At 30.3% G+C, this 11998-nt stretch overlaps 4 protein-coding genes and 1 long non-coding RNA gene across 7 annotated transcripts in view; 3 read left to right on the top strand and 2 right to left on the bottom strand.

Annotated features, from left to right (window-relative positions):
• The window catches only part of LOC111683468 (glutamate synthase [NADH]), a 50713-nt gene extending 47665 nt beyond the window's left edge, over positions 1-3048 (top strand). For both annotated transcript variants that reach the window (XM_046953165.1, XM_046953166.1), the window contains 5 exons: positions 58-389; positions 452-1939; positions 2009-2326; positions 2393-2733; positions 2799-3048. In XM_046953165.1, the coding sequence (XP_046809121.1) occupies positions 58-389; positions 452-1939; positions 2009-2326; positions 2393-2733; positions 2799-2941 (2622 nt within the window). In that variant the 3' untranslated portion in view covers positions 2942-3048. The remainder of the gene's footprint in view (positions 1-57; positions 390-451; positions 1940-2008; positions 2327-2392; positions 2734-2798) is intronic.
• Positions 3049-6202: 3154 nt separating this feature from the next.
• Positions 6203-6966, top strand: LOC124420403. Of its 2 annotated transcripts, none has more exons than XR_006941184.1 (2): positions 6203-6334; positions 6487-6966. It is a non-coding gene; the product is annotated as an uncharacterized LOC124420403 (long non-coding RNA). The 2 variants fall into 2 exon arrangements; XR_006941185.1 differs by having other exon boundaries at positions 6215-6338.
• Positions 6720-7799, bottom strand: LOC111683466 (brain protein I3). The gene is made up of 2 exons (XM_023445538.2): positions 7585-7799; positions 6720-7505 (listed from the first exon to the last, which is right to left on the bottom strand). Exons 1-2 carry the CDS (start codon positions 7652-7654, stop codon positions 7123-7125), a joined length of 453 nt encoding a protein of 150 aa, XP_023301306.2. The 5' UTR covers positions 7655-7799; the 3' UTR covers positions 6720-7122.
• Positions 7800-8556: 757 nt separating this feature from the next.
• On the top strand, positions 8557-10145 carry LOC111683463 (tax1-binding protein 3 homolog). The gene is made up of 3 exons (XM_023445535.2): positions 8557-8718; positions 8791-8919; positions 8991-10145. Exons 1-3 carry the CDS (start codon positions 8665-8667, stop codon positions 9177-9179), a joined length of 372 nt encoding a protein of 123 aa, XP_023301303.1. The 5' UTR covers positions 8557-8664; the 3' UTR covers positions 9180-10145.
• Positions 10146-10412: 267 nt separating this feature from the next.
• On the bottom strand, positions 10413-11860 carry LOC111683461 (translocon-associated protein subunit beta). The gene is made up of 3 exons (XM_023445532.2): positions 11721-11860; positions 11138-11513; positions 10413-11064 (listed from the first exon to the last, which is right to left on the bottom strand). The coding sequence occupies exons 2-3, from the start codon at positions 11510-11512 to the stop codon at positions 10867-10869; spliced, it is 573 nt and encodes a 190-aa protein (XP_023301300.2). The 5' UTR covers position 11513; positions 11721-11860; the 3' UTR covers positions 10413-10866.
• Between the last annotated feature and the right edge of the window lie 138 nt (positions 11861-11998).

Here is an 11998-nt window from a genome sequence, read left to right on the forward strand (position 1 = left end):
ACTCTGAGCAACTTCATATATTCAAATTTGCTTAATATTCATTTTATTTTTGAATAGATTCGTAAAATTATGGCCAACTTAGGTATACGCAAGTTCCAAGATCTTATTGGTCGTACTGATTTGTTGCGTGTATCTGATAAGCTCTCGCAAAAAGCCAGCACTTTGGACTTGTCGTTGATATTGCAAGATGCCCTAAAATTGCGTCCTGGCACAAATATCTTGGGAGGTTCTGTAAAACAAGACTTCCAATTGGAGAAACGTTCCGACAATGAACTTATTAGCAAAATCCAACCCATCTTTAATGGTACCGAGGATAATGTAACTCTCAAAATGCGCATCACTAATGAAGAAAGAGCTTTTGGTTCTACACTCAGCTATCATATTGCTTGGTAAGTTTTAATTGTCTAGGGAAAAAGTTTAAAATCTTATAACTTTTTTATTTGAATTTTAGCAAATATGGTGAAGCTGGTCTTCCTGAAGGCAAAAGTATGGATATTTACTTGGAAGGTTCTGCTGGTCAGAGTTTCTGTGCTTTCTTAGCAAAGGGTGTTAATGTCACCTTGAAGGGTGATGCCAACGATTATGTGGGCAAAGGTTTGTGCGGTGGCAATATAGTTATAACGCCACCTGACACCGTACCCTATGAATCCCATTTGAATGTGATTGTGGGTAATGTTTGCTTGTATGGTGCCACACAAGGTCGTGCTTATTTCCGCGGTATTGCGGCTGAACGTTTCTGTGTACGCAACTCAGGTGTCACCGCAGTAGTTGAGGGCGTTGGTGATCACGGCTGCGAATACATGACTGGCGGTACTGTAGTAATTTTGGGTCTTACTGGTCGTAACTTTGCTGCCGGTATGTCTGGTGGTGTAGCTTATGTTTACGATATCGACGGTTCTTTCAAAGCCAAAGTAAATCCTGAATTGGTAGAACTTTTACCACTCGAATTGGCTGGTGATGTAGCTCTAATCAAGGAACTATTGCAAGATTTCATTGAGAAGACTGGTTCTAAGATTGCCAAAGAAATCCTCGATAACTGGGCTCAGGAGCAGAGCAAATTTGTCAAAGTCTTCCCCTATGACTATCAAAGAGCCCTTAAAGAACTTGAAGCCGAAAAAGAAGAACAACAAGTAAAAACCGATGTCAAGTCCATTGAAAATGGCAAAAGCAACGAACCTTCTATTAAGGACATTGAGGAAGCCATACAGGACGTGGCTTTGGAACAAAAGAGAGCTGATCGCATTTTAGACAAAACACGTGGTTTTGTCAAGTACAAGCGTGAGACCGCACCTTATCGTGACGCTAAAGAGCGTCAAAAGGATTGGGAAGAAGTTTACAATTTCCCTCATGTGCGCAAAAATCTAAAGGTTCAGGCGGCACGTTGCATGGAATGCGGTGTACCGTTCTGTCAATCAAATGTCCATGGCTGTCCTTTGGGCAACATTATTCCGAAATGGAATGATCTAGTATTCCATGGTGACTGGAAGGAGGCATTGCGCCAATTGTTGCAAACAAATAATTTCCCCGAATTTACGGGACGTGTTTGTCCAGCACCCTGTGAGGGTTCTTGTGTCTTGGGTATATCCGAACCTGCTGTTACCATTAAAAATATTGAATGTGCAATAATTGATCATGCTTTTGAACAGGGTTGGATTAAGCCCGAAATACCAGAGGTACGTAGTGGCAAACGTGTGGCCATTGTTGGTTCTGGACCTTCGGGCCTGGCAGCAGCTCAACAACTTAATCGTGCCGGTCATTTTGTTACCGTTTTTGAACGTAATGATCGTGTGGGTGGTTTGTTGCAATACGGTATTCCTACTATGAAATTATCCAAGGAAGTGGTCAAGAGACGTGTTGATTTGATGGCCGATGAGGGCATTGAATTCCGCACCAATGTTCATGTGGGAAAAGATATGCCGGCTGAGACTTTGTTGCAAGAGTAAGTAAAGATGAATAAGGTTTTGATCAATTTTTTTCTTTATTAACATTGTTCTTAATTTAATGACAGATATGATGCTGTCTTGATTACCACTGGTTCCACCTGGCCACGTGATTTACCACTGGCCAATCGTGACCTCAAAGGTATACACTTTGCTATGGAGTTCTTGGAAGCTCAACAAAAGAAACAATTGGGCGGTAAAAAGGATATAATCTCGGCCGAGGGAAAAGATGTTATAATTATTGGTGGTGGCGATACCGGCTGTGATTGTATAGCCACTTCATTGCGTCAGGGAGCTAAGAGTATTACAACATTTGAAATTTTACCCGAACCACCCAAGAGCAGAGCCAATGATAATCCCTGGCCACAATGGCCCAAAGTATTCCGGTAATTTTCGATAAAATTAAAATGTGATTTGTATTGTTATTATTATTTTTGTTTTTTAATTTCTAGTGTGGATTATGGCCACGAAGAGGTGCGCGTCAAATGGGGCAATGATCCCAGACAATATTGTACTACAACCAAAGAATTCATTGGTGAAAATGGTCATATCAAGGCTGTTAAAACCGTTGAAGTGGAATGGACTAAAACAGCCAATGGCGGCTGGAGCATGAAAGAAGTGCCCGGCTCAGAAAAACATTTCAATGCTGATCTTATTTTATTGGCTATGGGCTTTTTGGGACCCGAAAAGACGGTACCCAATGAATTGTCTTTGGAATTAGATCCCAGAGGAAATATTAAGGCCGTCAATGGTAATTATGGTACCTCGAATCCTAAAGTATTTGCAGCTGGAGGTAATTAGAGTTGTAATTTAACAAGGGAACAATCATTTATGGTTTATTTTTTTAAATATGAACAGATTGTCGCCGTGGCCAATCATTGGTGGTGTGGGCCATTACCGAAGGTCGCCAGGCAGCTCGTCAAGTGGACTCTTATCTTACCGGCCGTCCTAGTGGTCTTCCAGGGCCTGGTGGTGTTGTAGATCCCACTAAAAATGCTTAAATTTATTATTTCTTTAAACTGTTAAGATTTTTTTATTTACTTTCTATTTTTTGTGGTAAAGTCTTGTTTGTTTTTTAATATAAAAATAAATATTTAATTTATTTGTATTTGTTTCCATTATTAAAACTAAATTACTTTACTTTCATTTAAACGAAAATGAAAGTGAATTAGAACAAAAATACATACACACAGCTTTAAATTGTTTGTTTTTTAATGAAAACCAAAAGACTTTACTTTATAATTAACAAAAAATAAGATAAAAAATTACTCATATTTTAGTTTTATTTATTTATTATATACATATAAAACTAAAATTATATTAATTATAACTTAGTAAGCTTCAAATTCGAAAGAAAAGTAAATAAAAATTATTATTAATTACATTTATCATAAACTTAATGAGAATTTTGCATCTTAGATTTATTTTAATTAACAACAAAATATGAGAAATGCTTAAAGAACATATATTATTAATTATTAAATATTATATTTACATAATTATTATTAAAATTATATTATATTATTGCAAAATAAAATAAAAAACACACATTTAATGGTCAATTAGCTGCACTTTATATATGAAAACATTATTCAAATGATTAAATATTATTTTTGAAATGAATAATTGAAATTTACTTAAAAACAGATCCTGACTAATGATTATAAGTTTTAGCAACTGACATGTCAAATAAATTCATTTTGATTTCATGAGAATGTGATTGAAAAGTAGACTTTCGCTATTAAGAGTTGATTCTCAAGGAGAAGTAGGAATTACAAAATAAAGCCAAGTTCAGGTATTCGGAGATTGAAGGATATTTTATTTAAATACAGCCAAAATATTTAAAAATTAAATTAAGACAAACACTTTCTAAATACCAACACGACCAACACGAATCAATTATTAAACACTTGAAGTCTATCCTTGAAAGTTTCCAAATTTAAAACAAAGTTTAAAAGCAAATGTAAAAAAAGTTGTTTCAAACGCCTAATTGGTCAAATATAAAAAAAGCTTATAGCTTTTAAGCCAAAAAGTATGCTAAGGATTTACATAAAAAATAAGGTAAATTGTTTTAAAAATTTAACAAAAAATGAATATAAATGAAAATACTTTACAAATTTCCAATTTTAATAACATGTCCAGATTGCTGAAAACTCAACACCGTTAATAAATTTAATCAAAGCTACTGATATAAATAAACCAACTCCTAAAAATACCTTGTTTCTTAACAAAAACAAAAATCTACTTTAAAAAAAATTTAAAAGAAATGAAAAACTTTATAAGACAATAACTAGAAATTAAACTATTGTAAAATTATATATTATTTATAAATTAATGTTAATTGGTATACACATCACTTGGAAAATAAAAACAATCCTTTATAATTGCAATTTTTTTTACATTTAATTTATATTTAACTAAAATCACTTATTAAAGCAGTTACATAAAAAATACATACATATGTAATTCAAAGTTTTAAAAAATACATACACAAATAAATGTAAAATACGAATTTTAAATTAAACTTACATACACACATATAATCAAGATTTCTTACCCACTTGCATATGTATAATAAAAATCTTAACATATTTTAAGGGTTAAGTATGTTTCAGTATTTTGATTTAAATTTTTTCAATTATTCTATTATTTTATGGAACATATAACAATTTATAATAATTCTCCTTGTTTTATCAAAAAGTATATTTTATTTACTTTAAAAATTCCTAATATATACTATATTCAATATCAAATAAAATATTAACTCAATTTATTACTAAAAACATATATACATACATATATTCTTAAATAAAACATACAAAAAAAATTGCTAAAAATAGCAAAAATTATTAACTGAGTTTCAAGTTAAAAAAAATCAAATATACAAAAAAAACCTACAAACAAATATTAATAAAATGTATTTATGTGTTAAATTTTAAAAACAAAAGTTGTTTTAATTTAGGTAAGGTTTAGGTAATAAGAATAGCTTAACAGGCTCACGTCGGTCCGTCTGATTTCGGTAGCGTTGTGATACACTTTTTAATTTAAAATAAAAAAAATTTAATCAAAATAAACCTTAATGAAATTTTGGTATATCGTTAGCCTAGTACGCAAACGTAACAAGTTCTCTTCATAACTTTCCCTTTCATATTTTTAAATTCTGTAAACGCAGTTTTCTTCTTATATTTCTCCTTTTTTAATATCAGTTGTGAAACATCTTAAAAATAATGCTGCTGAATACTTATGGCGATTTTTTTTTAGGACTAAGCACGTTTTTTCTGAATTTTTATTTTTTGCTGGACTGGTTATATTTTGAAGATAATTTGATATAATTTGACACAAATGTTTTACTGTGTCTTTCGGTCGAACTGTATAAAATTTAGTAAGTGTAGATGCACGATTTCTCCCCATACAAGTGGCTCCTTGAAAAAGAGATTAAACACAAATAAATATGATGAGTAGCTAGTAATCGTGAACAAATTTGGACCAAGTTATTTATTTTTTTGTATTCAAAATCGGCCCTTTAGGCTCATAATTACGTTAAATGTTTTATAATGTCAACAAAAATCAGCAAAAATTTGTTTTATAGAACAATAAATGACAATACTAATTTTTATTGTGATCGGGCCTTATTTGAAGGTGACGTAAATTCATCTACCAAATTGTATAAGGATAGGCCCATATTTACCCCTTCTCCCCTATGAGCCCTCTTGTAGAAAATCTCTTTTTTTGTCAACAATAAGTAAAAATATTCCACAATAAAACAAATTTATAGTCGGCAATGTTATTTTTATTTTTTCCATAATATAAATCAGCAGTACGGTTAAGACCATTGCAGCAACAGATTTTTGTAAAAATATATAAATATTCTATCTATCTATCTATCTATCTATCTATCTATCTATCTATCTATCTATCTATCTATCTATCTATCTATCTATCTATCTATCTATCTATCTATCTATCTATCTACCTATCTACTTATCTATCTATCTATCTATCTATCTATCTATCTATCTATCTATCTATCTATCTATCTATCTATCTATCTATATAAGCAGGGTATACTTTAGTATACCATTTACATGTTATTTTCATATATTTCAAGATGCATCAAACATTAAGGTGGATAGATTTGTAATAGAATTTATTCAGCTCTATTCATAATTTTCGATTTTTATAAATTATAAAATGAAAGTGTCATCGCTAACAATTATCCCCTATTTAACATATCTAATTATTTTCATATACCAAGTTCACACGAGCAGTTGAATTGCTTTACCAAGTTTACACGAACACTTGAAATACTTAATTTGGCCTCTTAATGACAAAAGCCAGTTCATCGCCATGTTGTTTTTTCATTCATTATTTTGACATTTTTTTGGAATATTTGTGTGTGTACGATACAAAAATACGTTTCTTACATTATTTTAACAAATTAATTCATATATTTTCTATTTATTTGCATTTTTGTAATTTTACTTTTTATTTGACTTTAATCAATGAAAACAAACAGCTGATTGTAAATACCAAATACAAATTACAGGTTGCACTCTGAAATTTTGTATGGCGAATCATGAATGGGAGCATGAATGAACAATTATATCGTGTAAACGGGGTATTATTCGGCTCCTAAATTACAATAGGCATTTAATTCGTTTCCACGACACATTACTTTTTATCAATAAAAACAAATTTATTTTTGATACCTATATTTTATAATCAACAAAAACTTACTCGTGGAGGAACCAATGAATTACAATAATGTCTACACAAATGTTTATTTTTAACATATCGAAGTTCAAAAATTTATTTTATACCAAATAAAAAAGAAAATAAAATCAACGTAATAAAAATTATAAACAAAAACAATATTTTTTCTTTGATATGATAAGTGGGCAAATGTACTTCTACTTAGAGTATATAGCATTTTTATGTCTTTTACCCAATAATTATTTACGTTTTACCAAATGTAATCAAATATAAAACTTACAGTATATACGTTCATTACAATAATATTAAATTACTCATAATAATAATAATTATTATTAAAGGCTTTTAGAAAGCCTATCAATATATAGACATCTTTGCAGTTACACGCCTACCATTTTTAAAGCTTGTGTAAATAATATTTAATCAGCCAACCATCCATCCATCCATCCACCTATTCCTGCACTTGGATTTAAAATTCTGTACCACAATTCGAACAACGTTTATTCTTCATGGCTAAACAACACAAAATGCCCACAGGAAAGAATAAAATTGCACAAAATAAACCAATGCAAGGATACGAATCTTCCAAAATACCAATACGACAAGCTGGACAACCACCAATTACAATGATTTCGCGTGGCACCGTTGTAGCTGGCTGTATGACAACATTTACTGGAGTAGTTTCAAATGCACCATATGATGGCACCTGCTGATAGCCACCATGTACAGGTTGTGGTGGAGCACTAGGATATCCATGTATTGGCACATTTTGAGCATAAGCCTGTGTTTGTGGCGGTACATATGGTGTTGATGTTTGGGTAACACCGATATTTGGATTGGGATATTTAAAGTCTTTATATGCAATTAAACAAATAATATAAATTTATACTATGTGTGTGGTGCTAATTACATAGACAATTAATTTATTTACCAACTTGGGGTGCCTCGGTAGGGGCAAACATAGCTTCTTCATAAGATGGTGGCTGAGCTTCTTTAGACATTACTTTGTTGATATTTTTCTATTTCTTATCAATTTATGTTTTCTTTCTATGACTCAATTTATTTTGTATTAATAAAATAATCAAATCTATTTATTTTTCTGTATGTTTTTCTTTTAAGTTGTTTTTGCTTTGTATAACAGTTTACTAAATGCATGTAGTGATGGCAATTAAAACCGTTCACAATTGGAGATGACACTAATAGATATACATATACTCAGGGATGGCAAAATTGGTACTATCGTATTTTATTTGATACTCTCAAAGTACTGTTTTATATTATTCAAATTTAAAATTTATCAAAAAAACGCATCAACTAAAAGTTCTTAAAAAATCGGTTAATAAAATTATAGATTAATGAAATTTTTCTTATATATCACCACAATTAAAAATTACTTGATTTCGAAATGGAGTCGAAAGATGTACTAACTTTTCTTGATTGACATTTTATGAATATTACTAGAAATTTAAATTTTGATAAATATTTGACTTTAAATCAAATGTTTTCCAAATGATTAAAACTCAATTCTTATCGTATATAAAATGATATGTTTTCGGAACTCATCAAGTGCTCTAATTCTGAAAATTTTTTGAATTTTTCCCGGTCAGCCAATTCACCTTTAAGTTCAGGTACAGTGTCAAACTACATATAAAAAAATATAACCAATTCGCTTGATATTCTTAATTCGCCAATGACACTACCTTATTAAATTAATATACCTTGGGCTCAATGTCAAACTACATATAAAAAATATAACCAATTCGCTTGGTATTCTGAATTCGCCGATGATACTACGTTATAAAATTAATATACATTGTGTAATCTCAAAAACGATCAGCTGTTCTAATAACACCACCTTATAATTAATATACCTTAGTTGTTGCCGAACTTCCACCTCCTTATGTGAATTAGCCCTGATTTCTGTATTAAAACTTTCTAAACAGCAAACTGAGCTACTAATTTTGTAAAAACTTATTTTTAACATTAAAATAAATTAATAAAATCCCTAAAAATGGCTAAAATGGCATTTCAGCATCAGGCCGGCACGGCCATGGAGTGTTTGAGTGTAAGTGGTTACCATTAATAGTATGGGTAAAGTTAATCATATATTACTTATGATATACAATTTTTTTTATAGATTCCTATAACACTGCACAAGGAAAAGGATTATGATCAGGAGGGGAGAGAGATCTTAAAATGTGGTTTTAAGATTGGTGGTGGCATTGATCAGGATTATAAGAAAAGTCCACAGGGATATACAGATTATGTAGGATTCTTTCTCTGCTTTTTAACTTGGTAGTTTGTATATAATTTATTAACTATAATGTCTATTTCAAGGGTATTTATGTTACTGAGGTACATGATGGTAGTCCCGCTGCTCGTGCTGGTTTACGCATACACGATAAGATTTTACAATGTAATGGCTATGATTTCACCATGGTCACTCATAAAAAGGCTGTCAGTTATATACGAAAGCATCCGGTATTGAATATGTTGGTGGCACGTAAGGGTGTAACCTCCACATAAGTGATTTTTTTTACCTTAAGTGTAGCGCCAGTTGAATTTTACTCAAAAACCTCTTGTCTATTAAATACAAATTAAGCAATTGTTATCGTCTGCATAATCATTATACATCAACATATATTACTCTACACGAAGCTCTCTTCATCTTTAACCACCTAAACTCGGCAACTTTATTGTATTTCTAACAGGTGTGGATGGACTCAATGGAAAAAAACTTTTAGGCAATGAAAATCCTCTTTTATTAATATTTAAGGTTTTGGGTCCATTCTACACTATGCTTAAATTAGACATACAAATAACTATTACAATGTATTAATAATGGATGTTTAGTATAATTTAAGCAACTTTAAAGATCTCTCTTTTTTCTACTTAATCTAATAATGATAATTATTTTATTAACTTATTTAACTATTTTTTTTCTAATTTCTCAATTGTCGTTGCAAGCCAATAGAAATATTTAATCCGTGGCCAAATTAATGCTATAAGTCTATGCTTATAAAGAATTTAATAATAAATTAAAGAAACAATATGAATTAATTAAACGTACATTAGAAAAACTAACATGCATTTATATTTAAAACAAAATCACCACAAAACCTTTATACTGTTTATATATGCACCACAACTTGTAGTACAGAGCAGCAATTCATTCATACTTATTTATACAGTTATTTTTGTTTTTATTTAAATTTCTAATTCATTTATACAAAAACATAGATGTTTTTATTAAAATATCTAAAGAAAAATAGTATTTAATGTGATAGAAAAGCAGCTAACAAAAAAAAAATTAAATGTGTTTATTTTAAGCATAGTAAACAATTTTGTAAAAAACTACATTCTAATTTCTACTTTACTCATTTATTAACATTTATTATTTTTAAGAAGATATATTTTTTATTTGTTAACAATAATAATTTGTATTTTTTATTATTTAATAAAAGAAAACCAAACGTTTCTTATATTGCAATAGTTTACAGTGTTTTATTAGGAAAGGTTATTTATTAAAGAACACATCTTTTCCAGTTACTGCATTCCAAAATATGTTCTCACTAAAAAGTTGGAAAAAAGATGTCAGTTTTAAAATATTTAAGTTATATGTACTTAATAACTACAAATGAAAATTAAATAAAAACAAACGTTTTAAATTAATTTTGTTTTCTTTGGATAATATAAAATTTTAAATATTTTTTTAAATCTACAAAATTTTATCAGATGCTTAAATAAAACACAAATATCTTTATTTTTTATTATTTTTTTATTAGAAAAAAAATCTCATTTTGTTTGACAAACAACGCACAATAAATAAATTATGTTGAAATATCTATGATAGTTAGTTATTCTTCTGTTAACAACTTAGAAAGTGCGTTTTAAGATGAGGATTTATTTAACAATTATTATTCTTTTTTTAACATAGATCATTATTTAAATTATAAATCGAAAGACAACGCATTCTTCCTTCAGTTTTTCTAATAAATCTAAAACGATTTTTTCATGCTAAAACTAAAAAAAAAACTTTCCTTTCTTGTGACAAGATGAAAGAATTTCCTTAAAAAAATGATGCACTGTGTTCTTCTCGTATGTAGCAGGAAAAATGGAACCAAAATCGTAAAAGGGAGGGAATTTTAGTAAATTTTTTGAAATGTATAAAAAATTATGTTCCTAAAATCTTAAAAAATAGCATGTTATAAAATTAATGCTTTTTGTTTTTGCCATAACGTTCATATTTGCTCTTGGATGAGTGCCACAAAGCCAAAGGAATGGCCAAAGAAGGCAAAGTCATAATGGCGAAGGCAACCCAATCGAAGAAGTGGGAAGAGAAACGCTTGTTGAATTCGTTCAAGTTTACAATACCACCCTCACCAGGTTCAGAGCTAATGGCCAATTGCAACTGAAAATTAAAAAAAAAGTAAACAAATAGGTTAAAAAGAAAAATGTTTAATATTTAATTCATGTTCTATTACCTTTTCAGCTTCTTCTACTGGTTTGTAGGAAACTTCAGCAGCAGTGAAATTGAAATAACCATGAGACTTGGGACGTACAACCAAGACATGGGTGTAGTTGGCCTGAGGAGCAAGACGTTCAACGGTAGCAGTGGGTTGACCACCAACAACTTCAAAAGCTTCGGGATGGAAACCATTGTCAACCAACTTAATGTTGGTGGCAGCACCGTTACCTACATTGAAAATAGTGTAACGTACCAACAGATCGCTTTTCTCAACCAAGTATTTGTTTAAGATCTGTTTGGAAACCAACAAACGGGCAGAGGTTTCTTCATCAGATAAGCAGACATTGACAGCGGCCAACAAGGCGCAGGCAACTAATAGGGATTTGAACATGCTGCAATAGTAAATAAAATAAAAGGTAATAAGCTTAATTTTATCTAAGTGAAAAACTAATGACAATAAAGATGCCGCAAGTTTTGTTGACGTGGAGAGCGATTGACAAACTTTCTTTTTAACGGTTTAATTTTTTAATCAACTTGTGTTTTGTTTTATATTTGCACTTTCTATGTAGATTTTATTGTTACTTTTATTTACCACTTACATTTATGTTTAAATTTATTTAATATTTTTAGTAAATTAAAGGAAATCAGTCTTGATTGTATGCACTTTTTACTACACTGCCGCTCTTCAATACAACGTTTCACTTTTCAATGGGAACGATGAAGTGTTGTGACGTGTAAACTTCGTTTAAAAATGTCATTTGTCGTGTAAACAAAGACATAAACGAAAGCTGCTTGTTTTTTCAACACATCGTTAGTAACAATTCAAAAAATACAGCTCTGAAAGGTAATATAGTGCTCATTAGTTGATAAAACCGTA

Source organism: Lucilia cuprina, chromosome 5, assembly GCF_022045245.1.
Source record: "Lucilia cuprina isolate Lc7/37 chromosome 5, ASM2204524v1, whole genome shotgun sequence".
Taxonomy (NCBI): domain Eukaryota; kingdom Metazoa; phylum Arthropoda; class Insecta; order Diptera; family Calliphoridae; genus Lucilia; species Lucilia cuprina.

Excerpts from the sequence above, each read along its gene's own strand:
- LOC111683466 (XM_023445538.2), bottom strand. The coding sequence starts at position 7,654 with ATGTCTAAAGAAGCTCAGCCACCATCTTATGAAGAAGCTATGTTTGCC. Across the intron at positions 7,506-7,584 it reads TACCGAGGCACCCCAAGTTG|ACTTTAAATATCCCAATCCA; the intron begins GTAAATAAATTA and ends TTGCATATAAAG.
- LOC111683463 (XM_023445535.2), top strand. The coding sequence starts at position 8,665 with ATGGCTAAAATGGCATTTCAGCATCAGGCCGGCACGGCCATGGAGTGT. Across the intron at positions 8,719-8,790 it reads CGGCCATGGAGTGTTTGAGT|ATTCCTATAACACTGCACAA; the intron begins GTAAGTGGTTAC and ends TTTTTTTTATAG. Across the intron at positions 8,920-8,990 it reads CACAGGGATATACAGATTAT|GGTATTTATGTTACTGAGGT; the intron begins GTAGGATTCTTT and ends GTCTATTTCAAG.
- LOC111683461 (XM_023445532.2), bottom strand. The coding sequence starts at position 11,512 with ATGTTCAAATCCCTATTAGTTGCCTGCGCCTTGTTGGCCGCTGTCAAT. Across the intron at positions 11,065-11,137 it reads CAGTAGAAGAAGCTGAAAAG|TTGCAATTGGCCATTAGCTC; the intron begins GTAATAGAACAT and ends TTTAATTTTCAG.